The 15,127-nt window shown below is 37.9% G+C and overlaps 1 protein-coding gene across 3 annotated transcripts in view; it reads right to left on the reverse strand.

Annotated features, from left to right (window-relative positions):
• Positions 1-15,127, reverse strand: part of LOC145775251 (NACHT, LRR and PYD domains-containing protein 3-like) — a 136,289-nt gene that overhangs the window by 58,375 nt on the left and 62,787 nt on the right. For all 3 annotated transcript variants that reach the window (XR_014290140.1, XM_082586507.1, XM_082586506.1), the window contains exons 4-5: positions 10,578-12,310; positions 818-979 (exon numbers count right to left, since the gene is read on the reverse strand). Coding sequence is in view for 2 of the 3 variants with exons in the window: in XM_082586507.1 (XP_082442633.1) it covers positions 818-979; positions 10,578-12,310 (1,895 nt within the window). In the remaining variant the exon portion in view is untranslated. The remainder of the gene's footprint in view (positions 1-817; positions 980-10,577; positions 12,311-15,127) is intronic.

Below are 15,127 nucleotides of genomic sequence, written 5' to 3' on the forward strand. Positions count from 1 at the left end.
CATGAAAGTAAAATCTGTAAAATCTTTGTAACATTGTAAAAGTCTGATCTGATCCATGATGCGACCAACCAGAGTTAGCCACATTGAGTGCACAATTGGACCAACCTCGATCAGCTTCAAGTCTATGTCAACAGATCCAACCATCACTGCCAAACAAACTTTGTAAGCGTACTTTTAATCTGCCCCGAGATTGTAAAAAAAACAAAAAGGTTTGGTTGAGAATAGGAGAAACTGTAAAATTCCTTCATCAAGTTGCTAGGTCTAGTCATATGTTGGACCATCCTACCTAAATAATCCCTAAACATCCTCAAAAATTCTCCGAATTCATTTTCTCCAAAAAGGTTGTCTCCAAAATGGGATTTCTCCGAATCAGCTTCAATTTCCCAACAGGAAATTCCGTTCATATCATTAAAAGTCAGCAAAAAGTAAAAAAAGCTTAGAAAATTTCAGTTAGACACTAGCAGTAGCGGTAATCAAAATATGAAAAATCAAACCGCAACTCCGGGTGGCCATGGGTAGATCCATCAAGTAAATTGCAGTTTCTTCCGTGTGAGCAATGTCTTCACATGATGAGAGTCCTAGCCACGGTGACATATTATCAACTGCCTGCCACCGTGAAAAAAAACGTTCTGAAACTAATATTAACTACTGTTCAAGTGTTTATGCATGCCCAAGCTATGACCCCAAACTGCAGAAGAGATGAGTGCCTTACATCATTTTCCATGCTATAAAAAAGTTATTTCAATGCTGCTATACTGTTTCATAATAATATACACATTGCCGATGCGTTATGGTCTATCTAAAATCCCAAACTCACAGGTTTCTGAAGACATGAAATCATTGTTGAAATCGCTGCCAATGCGAGGCTATTGAGTTGACATCCACTCAGATGCAACTCCTTGATGTTGGCGATGGCATCGGTCAGTGATGCAGTTACTTCATTATCGATTACATTGCCACTAAGATCAAGCTTCTTTATCTGCAAATAAATAAAAACAATGAAATGCAAAAAATCAATTAATTGATTAATAATTTAACTCTTGCAGTCTTGGTATCCAATTCAAATACTAAAATGTCAGAAAAAAAACAAACAACGGAAAACGTGAATTTAAAAAAGGGCCCAACTCCACTTTATTTTTCAAATTGCACTTTTTGTGTTTTTCGGATTCTTTTCGGTGTCTTCTAAATGATATCTGAAAATCAGCCAAATGTTTCAAGTCTAAATATGAAAAATACCCCTTCAACGTTTCCATTGATTTCAAGAAGAGCCCAACTCCAGCAATTGGCTCCTTGTTGCACTCAGTCAGTTCAACAAATCAGGCGTATAGTCAAAGTGGCAAATGCACCCGCCGGTCTACTGAGTGGCTAATGCGCCCTCACAGAAATATTTTTCACTCTTTTCTCAGCAAATAAAAACCACAACTATTTAATATTGCAAATGAACTTACGCTTTCGTCACAATCTGCTTTTTATTTTACGCTACTCAAAACCGTAACGCTAATGCGCGCCACAAATTTTCTAACTGACTTCGGCAATTTCGCTCAAATTTGTTTTACAAAAACCGCATGAGACTAAATATTTTTTTAAATTTTAATGGGAGTTCTTCAGCTACGATTTGAGAGAAATAGAACAAAAAAATCCATTCCAGCAAAGAGCAAGCCGAGAGTGTGCACATTGAAGGTGTGATTAGAGGAGAGAGTTCAGTTGGAGCAAAATTATAAAGAATGTGATGTCAATTATTTATACAATAAATCATTATACATGCGACTATTACAGAAAGGAGTGGTAAATATAGGTTGCTAAAAATCACAGGAGATAGCTGGGTCGTATAAGACCGTGAAGTCACGTGATCAGCCACGAAGGAAGATGATCAATCAATCAAATGATTTGTTATCTCAGGCAAGTAAAAGTAAAACGCAGTTCCAGACAGAATAATAGCATTAGGCCTAATTACAAATTGCACTTTGGTTTGGTGCACTTTGGTGAGCGTTTAATTAAGTGCCTTTAGTAACTGGACAGTGAAAGACTACACTGGAGGTCACCGATTCATCTTTTTTTGTAACTTTAAGTTAAATCATTTTGAGTGCTTGATGTGAATCTAGGCAGCTAAACAAAACTTTGAGGGTATAAAGATCTGATAAGTCGCTCCCAGCTAGGCGAGTTTTATTATAATTTTTTTTCAACAAACCCGAATTAACTTATATACAATTAGAATGAATTCAATTATTTTTTTTATTGCAGCTTGATATTGTATTTTTAATCAAAATTATCATTGTTAATTGCGACTGGCATCAAACAAGATGAGTAGAAACGTAGATTGGAGAATAGAAGACATGGAGAAAGCTTTGAGTGAGATAAAAAATGGACGTATTTCGATTAGAGGTGCTGGAAAAAAATTTGGAATTCCCGAAAGCTCAATCCGAAAACGTATGAAGAAAGAGGATGGATTTCCAGACATGAAAGTGGGGAGACAACAAGAACTGAACAATGAAATAGAGAGTGCGCTGGCCAAATGCATCAGAATTTTATGCCAGCATGGATTTAGTCCAACGATTGCTGATGTATTGGACTTGGTACAGGAGTATGTTACTCGACACAATATGACGACACGATTTAAGGAAGGGCGTCCTGGTAAATGCTGGCTCGAAAATGTTATGATGCGCCACCACCTGTCCTTAAAAAAAGCAAACATAATCAGCTGAGCAAGGAAGTCGGTAACCGCAAATCCGTTTGTAATTTTTCTGTTTTACGAGCTACTTGAGGAATTGATTTCGTCGAACAATTTATCTGCAAATCAAATTTGGAATTGCGATGAGACCGTATTTCCCCACGATCCGAACTCCTGTAGGGTAATCGGAGCAAAAGGAAAAGTGGTGTATAAAGTCACCCCGGGCCCTGCAAGCCAGAATACCACAGTCCTGGCAAGCTGTAGTGCAGCAGGAGAAGTTATTGCGCCAATAATTGTGTTTGAAGGAAAAAATCTTCAAACATCATGGAAAGGAAGCCGAAGTCATCCTGGCTTTCTTTATGGAGTAAGCGAAAAAGGGTGGAAGACCAGCAGCATTTTTCATGCCTGGTTTCTTGAATTTATTCGCAAAGTTCCCCACCGTCCATTGCTTCTCATAGTTGATGGTCACTTAAGTCATGTCTCAGTGGAAGTGATAAGAGCAGCAATGGACAACAACGTCATTCTTCTCAAGCTGCCCCCTCATGTCACTGACGTTCTGCAACCCTTAGACGTCACATGCTTTGGCCCTCTGAAGAAGAAATGGTGAGCCGTCTTGGAAGCTCGTGCTAGTGTGAGCCGAAATGCCATGACAAAAGCTGATTTTGTCGACGAATTAGCCAAAGTCTGGTTTGAGAGTCTCAGCCAAAGCAACGTCATCAGCGGCTTCAAGTCAACAGGAATTTTTCCTGTTGACAAAAAAAAATATCTGCAATTTCGGTTTCACCCTCGCTTGCTGAAAAGATACGAAAAATGGGAAGCCGAAGGAAAAGAAGAAAGTATGGAATTAATGGTAACTAGTATCCATACTCCAAAAAAGACCCAGCCCCCACCTGATGCGCAAACATCTGCACAAGACTCGCAGTGTTCTGGATACTGTCAATTACTCGGCCCAATGCCAACAGCAGACCCCGGTGAAGGCAAAATGTGGAACCCCATTTGGGCTCCTATCCCTAACTTATCATCAACACCAATTCGAAGAGCTTCTTCTAGAAAAAGTAAAGCCCGCACAGAAACCCAAAACCACCAAACGAAGAAAGATAGATCTAGGAGGAGCTGTAATATCGGATAAAAATTACATTGCAAAAATCCAACTATTACACCCCGAAAGAGAGAGAAGCAAAGCAATGAGCATCACCACACCCAGTTCCAGCAGTTCTGCTAAAAACTTGGCAGCAGCCCCTTTTTCATCTGTTGCCCCCAAGAAATCTTCGTCCAAAACTGCAATTGTTGATTCCAAACTTGCAGAATCAATTAAATATTGGAAGTTTCTCTTGGTGTGCTTGCCTCTATCCATGTGGAAAAAGAGATCTGCTATATATTGGGAGGATTCGACGACGATTTTTGATGGAAGAAAAAGGTACTCTAAAGGCTTTAGAAATCGATTGTAATGTGATGGAAAAGGCAGGAGAGCAAGGACAATACCGCAACCTACCAGAACTCATACCACAGGACATTGGCATCTTTAATATTGAAGACCGTTTTTTTTTTTCGGTCATTTGTTCGAAATGACTTGAAAAAATTCGGTCATTTTTTATTTATTTCGGTTATTTTTTCTGATAAAAATATTTCCTTTCAAGTAGCTGATACACACCAAATTTTGCACTTAACTGACCAGCTACAACATGAAGTTTCGCTGAGAAACGTTGTCGTGTTATATCTGAGAAAAGATAGAACAGACAAACGTTTCTTCAACGTTCATCAGCGAAACTCAACCTTGCAACACCCGACCGCAGACATCTTTTATTGCACAACGGAAAGGAATAAAAACAAGAATGACCAAATAAAAAACACGTTACGCTCTATTGGTTCGCATTTACAAAGTGATTTAACCCGTCAACAATTTCACCGCTCACGTTGTAGCGTGCTCGGCTGCTCGCTTCGCGTTGCCGTGACAGTGCGCGTATGCCGCGTCATAATTAAATGTTTTGTATGATGCAGCATTCAACCTCAAACGCATCAGTTTATCTGCAGTTGAACAACGCAAGCGATTTCTTGCTGGAGTTAGCAACCGAGAAAGCAAACTGAATCCACGTTCTGCAGTTGCGATCTCTTCATTAAAAGTCAGCAAAGCATTAGCAATTAGCTGCCATACTTGGCCAATCTATGCTACGCTTCGCAGCTATTGTTAAAACTTCCCGCCAATTGTCACCTGGTTCGCAATTGCACATTACTTCAAATTTAAAATTTTTAATGGAGTGGAGTACGATGATGCAAAAACCATCACACAAAATCACTATCCATCGATGTGGAGTCAAACATTTCACAGAGGTTATCACCAGCTCAAAAGTTAACAACATTATGCAACATGCTGGGATAACTTCCCGACTGACAGATCAATCTTTTCCACGACTCGAAGGATAGATTTGAAAACACAGTGGCATTTCTAGAAAGTTGAAGTCTTTGAGTGTGTTACTTTCATGTTTGCGTTTATCACAAGCAATGAGACATTGGATCAACGGGTGCAACCTAATTCGTACCTTGAACCATTCGTACAGTCAGTTCGTACCCTGAAAAGATCGAGAAAGAAAATTAAAAAAAGCCCAAGTCGCTGATCGGAGTTTCCCCAAACAATTTCAAACAAACTCGAGGGTTAGGGTTAGCGGAAACTGCGGAAAAATGTTTGCGGAAACTGCGATCAGCGAGGGTTAGAGCATAGATTACTCTATGGTTAGAGTTAGGGTAAGCGGAAACTGCGGTTAGCGGAAACTGTGGAAAAGTGTTTGCGGAAACTGCGATGAGCAAGGGTTAGAGCATAGATTAGTCTATGGTTAGGGTTAGCTGAAACTGCAGAAAAACGTTTGCGGAAACTGCGGAAAAATGTTTGCGGAAACTGCGATCAGCGAGGGTTAGGGTTAGAGCATAGATTACTCCATGGTTAGAATTAGGGTAAGGGTTAACGGAAACTGCGGAAAAAAATTGCGGAAACTGCGATCAGCGAGGGTTAGGGTTAGAGCATAGATTACTCTATGGTTAGAGTTAGTGGAAACTGCGGAAAAATGTTTGCGGAAACTGCGATCAGCGGACTTCGGTTTTGAGCTATTTTTTCTCTCGATCTTTTCAGGGGGAAAATTTTAAAATGATTGCGGAAACTGCAATCAGCGACTTGGGCTTTTTTTAATTTTTTTTCTCGATCTTTTCAAGGTACGAACTGACGGTCCAAACTGTTCATGGTACGAACTAGGTTGCATCCGGATCAACGTACAAAGGGATACTTCGTTGTTTATCGAGGTCTGGTCAATAACATTTGGAAAGGGTTGACCACCAGCTCAAAAATTGATAATATAATTATGCAACATGCTGAGAAAATGTCCCGATTGACAGAACGGACCGATCAATCTCTACCAAGAGGTTTGACCTTTCCAAGGCAACGCAACCTTGTGTCACACTTGAAAGCACCACATCAGTCACGTTTGGGAAATGTTACTTCTGTATTTGCGTTATCACATATAATAAGACATTGGATCAACGTTCAAACACTAAGTCTATGTCTTGTATTTCCGATTGACAAAAAATCGTAGAGTGGCGCAAGAAGCTTCTTTGCAATCACTGAAATCGATTTGCGCGCGTTGACTACATATTTTTCGGACATTTTGACCGAATTGATTATTTTTTTTTCGGACATTTTGCTAAAAAATCGGTCAATGACCGACAAATGACAGAAAAAAAAAACCCAATGAAGATGTCATGTCCGCAGCAAAGATGGTCCCTCTGCATGGATCGAAATGGAAATTAGAAGATGCTGCTGAAATGGCAAAATTTTTTCAAGACTTCAAAAAAGCAGACCGCAAAATTTTGTATCAACAATATTTGACCAAAACGCAGCACAATTAAACTATTTTGGTCTCAATAAGTGATGTTTTTTTGTTGATATTTGATGATAATTAACTGTCAGTGACGTAGCCCAGTAAACCTATAAATTCTAACTTATTTTTAACTGTTTGCCTGTTCTTGTAACTAAAATAATACTGTTTTGAAATGGATGGTTTTTCCCTGTTGCGTCTCCGACTCGCAAATTATTCCCTGTGCTATTATGCTTTGCGTTTGCCTTCGTGCTTAAAATTTCAACACTCAATTAAATGACTGTTTTTATGGTTGTCATATAATGTGAAGGCAGCAAGTCAGACTGGGTCAACACAAAAGGGTAAACTAACCTAACGCTTTAACCATCTGAGCTTCACAGCCTATATTGGTTGAGCTTTACAGAGTGTTAACTTATGCTAATCGTACGAATCACTCGATTTACAAACAAATGACAAGTGTTTGCACGTGGTTAGCTATACTTTTTCACTGTGCCACTCTCGGCCCTGCTGGAGATGCTAACCTGACAGACCTCAACGATGACACCCTTCACTGGCTGCAACGATTGGAAGGAATCGCATAAACTGCCGTTTCATAAGCAAGAAGCTATACTTTTCATCACTACATCTTTGCTCAAAAAAACACTCAGTATATTTTCTATACAATCTTTAATTTTTGAAAAACATAGCTCGCATCTTCCACTGGTATATATCTTGACTAAAAGAACGCTGCAATAGTCTTAGTAGTTATAAATAAGAATGTTGACACTCTGCACTCTTGCGATCGCTTCCATTTAATAAACTGAACAGGATAAAATTGCTTACACTTTATCTTTCGCTGGAATTCTGCATTCTTGCTTGGAGTGGTCTATAAAAACAAGTTTGTGTAAATGGTGAAACATAATTATACGATGTAATAACAAGCAGGTCAAATTTTATTGTGCTACACACAGCCAACAAACAAATTTCTATAGGTTTGAGCACTGCGTGTTGCTTTATCTAATTCGGGTGAGCATTGTCTATATGTCTAATGCGAGCACGCATTATCTCATGCGTCCGGACGCATTTCCAGAGTCGATATGTAATGCGCACTGCTACACTTCAATGCGCCATTCCTTATGTTGATGGCTGTTTCGGCTAAAACATTTATGAAGTTCTAAGGAGATGGAATGGAGTAAAAAAAAACAACAATCTTTGGAAATCACTCTTGAGGTTTGTTTTGGCAGCAGTTGTAAGTGCGCATTTGCTGGTTTGGCTATATAGCTCTGTTGACAGCATAAGAAACCACACCAAAAGACCGAAGAAGCAAACAGGTTTCAGAAGGTGATGACATCAAGCTGAAAATTGCTCATACTACACTATACAGTATCAGTTTTCCACACCGGGTGTCTCAACTATGGTGGTCAGGGGAACAAAAAGCCATACCTCAGAATGTATGCCTTTTCTTGAGAAGCATTATCCAGCATGGTCTAGATCGAAAAGTACCCCCTGGACCCCCCTATCAACGCTACTGACATGGCTGAGACATAAGCTGGAAAGGATGTAAATGAGCTGGTGAGCTGCCTTCACAATTACATTTCGAACCACCTGGATGCTAATGCACCGAATTTACACGTATTTACAGATGGGTGTTGTGATCAAAACCACAATAATACAACGTTGCAATATCTGCATTCTTTGGTATTGCATGGTAGATTTGATTCCATAACTCACACATGAGACATATTTTGGTTGCTATTACTAAGTGCTCTTCACAAATATTTCTTTGACATATTAGTTGATACTCTTCCTGTCTTTGGATTAGAAACACAAGTAATACCGCTTTTTCCATATTCTTTTATTTAAACCTTCCTCTAAAAAATAATAAATTAGAGGCTACATCTGCTTCTAAATGAGAACTATCAGTGGGCACATATTCATCTCCTGACGACGTTTCGCTGTTGTCAATATCCCTGATGAAGCTCAACTTGAAGCATTTGAAATACATTTCTATCAGCCATTTTTTAAACTCTAAAAAGTAAATTAAGAAAAAGAACTCATTTTTTGGAGATATATACAATGCAGGTTGTAGATCAAATTCTGAAGTCTATTCTAAATAAAAAAACGGACCTCGGAGGCCAGTAATCATAATTTGAGGTGTGCTCTGGTTTTAGACATAAATAAACTTTTTGAGACTTGTTAACTCTAAAAGTCTGGATTTAAGTTTTGCAGAAGAAACCATTTGAGGCATTTCTGGAATAACAACGCTAAAATCAAAAAAGTTAAGTACGGTAAATGTTTTTCCTCACCAGGCCTCCCAGGCTCTATAAGTATAATTACTGTTTAAGGTTAAGTGAAGAGTAGCAATATAGGCCTACAGTAGCTAATCACTAAAAATACTGGTTTAACAACATCCTTCTCATCAAACGAAGTCACGACTAGCATTGATGTTCTCAAAAATGGCAAAGCAATTGCAATATTAATGGCAATTGCAATTGGCATTTTTACTAAAAAAGTAAAACATTTCGAAAAGTGGTATCTCAAATTGTTCAATTGTTGTATGGTAAAGAAACACGTCTTAAAAATCTGGTTGAAAGCAAGCATCATAACTCTCTTGAAACATGGAAAAGATCCACCATTCCACCAATAGCAAACAGTTTATTTTTGGCAGACTTATCACCTACTTATCTCTTGCTATTGAACTACACCTAATTCCGCAACAAGATGGCTGAAAGTCAACAATAAATCAACAGAAGTCAAAAGGAAAATGATTCTTGGGCAAAGTGGAAACATTACATCGACTTCTAACCGGTATTGGCTGAACTGGTACTAAATCTTAAATCAGCAATGATAAAATGAGGATACAAGACAGGACCACAAAAATACTTCTATGGCACCAAGCAACAAACAATAGACCATCTTCTTGTGGGTTATACGACAAGTCGCAGATGCATCTCACCACAGGGTACGTCTCACTAGTATGAGACTATTTCTCACCATACTACCAAGCAATATATATCAAGCGTAAAATCTATTTTACCACCACTTCCATTTTACAAGATTTTACGGACTTAACACACGCAAAAACTGAATTAAGGAATTATCAAAAACTATCTGATAACAAAAATAAATGAAAGGAAAACAAACCTATTTACTGAAAAAAAAAAAAAATTAAAAGAAATGATCCTGCTTGGACATCCGAATAATTAACTTTCAGTTATTCAAAGCAATTCTTACAAAAATTCCAGGCATTCAATTGGTTTCCAACCAAAATCAAACTAAAGCAAAGCTGGAGATCTATCATCATAATACTACAAAACATACAAACACACACGAACCCCAACAACCGAGTCTTTTGGGTAGAGTGACAATTATGCATGCCTTGATGGTTTCGAAATCACTTCATGCTGCCAGAATGTCTCTTTATATCTTTCTTATATACATAAAATTAAACAAATTCTTATGGTATTCTGCAGTCTTTAAATGTTCAAAATGAACATAGGCTTTCCCTCACTAATTGGGCATTAATAATGTCTTATTAGGCAATTTCTTTTAAAATATAAAAAGTTATGTAATTTGCACTGTGTATACATTTGCTGTTTTTATCATTTTCAATATTATTGTTGTTCGTAATATTTACTATTTATAGTAAATAATGCAAATACTATAGTATAATTGTATTTATAAATCACCATATACAAAAATCAAGTATTTGTATAAGTGCAAGACAACTCTGTTGTATTTGTTTTTCATTTTACCAGTATCTATTACACCACAACACTACCCCGTTTGATTTACGATCATTCAAACTGTTGTTAACACAACACTGTTAAGAATAATGTTAATGTCTAATTTCAATTTCGCATCAAATTCAATTTCGTACTGGCAATTTCACTAAGAAATTGTGTTCAAAACCAAACGAAAAGATAAATCCAATAAAGGTTTTCTTTTGTTTGTAAAATGTCTTTTATTTTAAACAACCCTTTAAATTATAAAAATAATTATACACTAATATTCGAATAACTGTATTTAAATTATGATAGAGCATTACAATCAAATATTAGCCCACTCACCATGTATGGCAGATTGGCCAATTCTTTCAGCAGCTTATGGAAGCTGTTTTGAACAAAATTGAGCCTACCAGTTACCAGTGATAAGGACTTTTTCACTCGTTTCATCACATAGATCAAATTGGCGACATCCATTGGAAGTATCAATCCTTCGAGTCTTATAAAAGAAGGAAAATGTTCGGATACAGCTGTATCCAACTGTGGATCACCTGCTTCCTGGATCCATGAGCAAAGTTGTATCAGTTGAGATAAATCGGCATCTTGAGATACTTTCTTCATTAACTTCACAACCAAGTCGTAAAGTTTATTCTTTTTAACATCCAAATCTTCCACCGCTCCAGAGGATAAAATTGCTGCCACTTTCTTTCTTGTAGCAGGATGGCAAAGTCCAAACATAAACTTACTCACAACCTCCCACAATGGCTTGGTGAGTTCATCAAGACAAAGATCAAAGTTATCCACTGGTAATAGAAACATAGCATTCACAGCAGCAAACAATTCCTGCCAAATTAAATGGCTGAAACTGCTTCGTTTGTCTCCATCCAAAATGGAAAATCGAACATTTCTTTCTACAACAGTGTGAAGAAATGCTTGGAATGCATCCTTGCTGATTTCAGCCTCAGAAATATCAACTTCATTAAAAACTGTTTTTCGATGTAAAAACCCATTCCATGCAAGGTTAGTAAGTTTCCAGACTTCGTCTGCTTTTTCACGAATATGATCACTTCTAAGAAAATGATCAAGCGCTTGCACAAATATGTCAGTCAATGATCGTACAGTTGTTTGGCTGTCTTCACTTTCTGCCAGGAAAAAAACGCCGAAAATAATAATGCATTTCGCAGGAACATATAATGAAGATGAAACATCAGGATGATCCAGCAAAAACTCTTCTATCTTTTTAAACTTGTCTCGACAAATTTGCTTTCCCAGTTCATACTGATATGTTTGGTTAAGGCCAAGAATATCAATTGCAAAGTGAGGTCGACAACTTTGATGTAGTTCAAAAAACTGTCTTGGTCGAGAAGTTAGAAGTTTTTTGGCCAAAGGGAAAATCTCACCAGAAAAGATTTTCCTGACAAACACATCAGGTTTACAGAATGCTTGAAGAGTGTCTCGGTTATTTCTTTCTGACAATCGATCAGTGTTTGCTTCATCTAAACCATCAAATATAAACACCACGTTTGGATTGGATTGAAGTTCATCAATCCATGAACTCGGTATTGGATCAAACTTAGAACCGACCTCCAACCCAGTAATGATAAAGCGAAACAGTGTACATTCATTTAAAAAGTCAACTTGGCGGAAAGGAATGACGAAGATGTATTCAGTGTTTGGTAGAACTTCTTGTTTCAAAATGAGTTCAATCACTCTCTTAGCAAGCGTTGTTTTACCAATTCCTGCTTGACCAATCAAGGCCACCATGTTACCATGGCAACGAACGTAATTGGCACGAGATTTTTCATTGTTTGTTTTGTATGTAGCTTCATTATTAGCAAATTGTGATGCGCGGTCAAAAATATCTTCAAGTAAAATGTTTCCTTGGCATGGTCTCATAGATGTTTTCGTAAATTCCTTCCTTCTATTATAATGACCTTCATCATCAAGACAAGGAAAAGACCTTTCAACTCCCGTTTTCAACTCCAATTGTTCAAACTTGATGGCAAGCTCAAGTTTTATTGGTAGTGTGATTTCTCCAGAAATTTCTTCTGCTCGTGTTATCAGGATTTGCTTCAATTCTGTTAAAACAACAATTTGCATAATTGCTATCATAACAGTATTTCAATAACTATAATAAGGAAAAAAAAAACAAAAAAAATTAAAACCTGCTTTTGCACTGGAAATAAAATATGTCCTGCAAGCAGCTAATAGATACTGTAGCTTATTCATACGTAGCCTAACGGCAGCCCAACCAATGCCACCACATTCAAAATCAAGGTTGTAGTGTGGAAAGCAATAGCGATCAAAAGCACTGCTTCTAACTTACAGGAGCTAATTACACCGGAATGGCCCGTTTCGGTGAGTCCGATTCGGTTAGTCTGATCCCTTAACGGGGGATTTTTTCAATTTTTTTTAAAAATTATCGGGTACCGTAGCCTAATTATCATTGCCGTTTTAGGGTTAGGGGTTAGAAGTTAGGAACTCACCGAATCGGACTCACCGAATCGGACTCACCAAATCGGACTCACCGAATAGTAGCAGACCCAATTACACGATATCGATATTGGCCAAGGTGGGCAGTAGGGCACTACTTTTCTGGTAGCAGCTCTACATTTTTGTTGAAGTAGTAGGTGCAGTAGCGGTGGTCCATTTTTAACAACGTAGCAGTAGCAAAGAGGCGCTACATATCTTTTAGTCACAGCCCTTTTCAATTTAAAGTGAAAAAATGACTTAACTTTGGAGATTTTTTGTAGAAACAATGCATGAAAAAATAAAAGCAGAAACCATTAGCCTATTGCAAAAACATCAAGCCATGTTTGATACCGACAAGAGTGACACTAACACTGGTCATGACTCCGGAGATGAATTTTTTGGCGTGTTGATGTCATCTTATGAAACGTCGAGACAAAAAGAAAGTCACTTATTGAGGCCGTTTTTTGCACAGAAGCAAGTCCTTGAGCTTTTCCAATAGCGAGTTAAACGTTTGTTCATTAAATACAACACCCACCTTCCTTCCAGTGCTGCGGAGGGGAAACTTTCTCGATTGGAAAAGTTGTGCCGAAGCGGGAAGAACTCAGTGACTCGCATTTTGAAATGCTTGTGTTTTTGAAAGATGCATAATAGATTTCATTTAGGACGTGTTTTCTATAACTACGTTGAAAGGGCAGTGTAAACAAATCATATTATTAGGTTTCAATGTCATTTTGATTTCACAGGGTAGTTGCATAATGCTTCCTAGTGTCAGTTTAAGACAAAACTAGCAAGAGAAGTAGAGATAGCACACGCTACACATTGGTCCGGGTAGCAGTAGCACGCTACTTTTATTGACTAGTACCAGTAGGTCTGAGTAGCGACTACAATAGCGCGCTACTTTCAAAGTAGCAGGTGCCCACCTCTGAATATTGGGTAACGCAGGTTGAACTTTATCACGTTTTTGCATTCAAGATTGTTGTTTGCATTTCAAAACAAATTTGCCATGATTAAAAAACTGCATTTGAAACAAAAAAAAACAAACAAATGAGACCGAAATATTTAGTCGCAAAACAGCTGAATTTTGTTTTGTAAAAAATTGCGTCACTACAGAACGAGCTGTGTGCAAACGTAGGGTCGTGAATGACTTTGCAATGATTGACGTTCTTTCTCTAGCACATAAAATATGACTTTATTGAGTAAACTTTAGTATTATATAGACTACAATGGATAGCATATGAGTAATCATTTCAGTACTTGCTGGTATTAAAAAACATTTGTGAGCATTTTTCAGAAACAGTCAATTTAGCGGCAATATCACCAACTTGTTTTCATTCAAATGTAGCAGTACAATTATACCTTTCTTTTGACACTGCATGATTAGCAGCTACAGCTTTTTGTGAAACATTTTGTCGCATGACTTAGTTAGTTCAGGCTAAACCATACAAAAGTGTTACAAGTTGCAATCATGATGCATACCAACTATAAGAACCATAAATTTGACATGTTTGAAATATTCTCAAATGAAAAGCATGGACAATCCTCTGCATCTTCTCCCTCAAACCCAATCCCAGATACAACCCCTCTACAGCACTTATCCACTTTAATCTCTGTCTTCCTCTTTCTATGCTGTTATAGTCGCCATTTAATTTACGTTGAAATTATGTAACTTGTAACCAGCCTCACTGCATAATTACATTCAGCGTCTTCTGGTACAGACGTTGGAATTGATTACCACCGCACTGTCGTACCATAATCGCACGCACGTCGTAATCAATTAAGCGTTCTGTACCACGATTTTCAGTTGCATGCCTTGCGTTTCTTTGTTGATATATATTGCGTTCATTTTTCTACAGAGTGGAGTAAGTGCAAGAGGTCAGTGGTTTTCATTTACTTGTTTGACGAATTATTATTACTTGTTGGCGACCTGACTTACTTCATTTCTATTATATGTCTGAAAATACAACAGACATTTAACTGGCGTAATCAGCAGGATCTTTACAGAATTTTTACAGGATTTTAAAAACATGGAGAAACTGATAGAAGTCCTGCAACAACAAATTGCCAACCAAGAACAACGTCATCAAGATCAAATTCAACCCATCCAATCAAATGCCAACCAACAACTTGCCAAACAAGAACAACATAAACAAGAACAAGAAAGGCGCCACCAAGAACAACTACGAGAAATACGAGCCCAAACTGCGAGATCACAGCCAACAATACAACAGCAGGTATCTTTACCTCAGTTCGTAATGTTCGATGCCACCACTGAACTGTGGGCAGACTATTGGAAGAGGTTTAACACGTTTGTAGCGGCACATTCAGTCGCACAAGACAAAATGCCGCAGGTTTTTCTCACCAATCAATCACCTACAATCTACAAAATGTTAACAAATTTGGCTACGCAGGAAACAAACCCAAGG

This window comes from Aplidium turbinatum, chromosome 8 (genome assembly GCF_918807975.1).
Source record: "Aplidium turbinatum chromosome 8, kaAplTurb1.1, whole genome shotgun sequence".
In the NCBI taxonomy this organism is placed as follows: domain Eukaryota; kingdom Metazoa; phylum Chordata; class Ascidiacea; order Aplousobranchia; family Polyclinidae; genus Aplidium; species Aplidium turbinatum.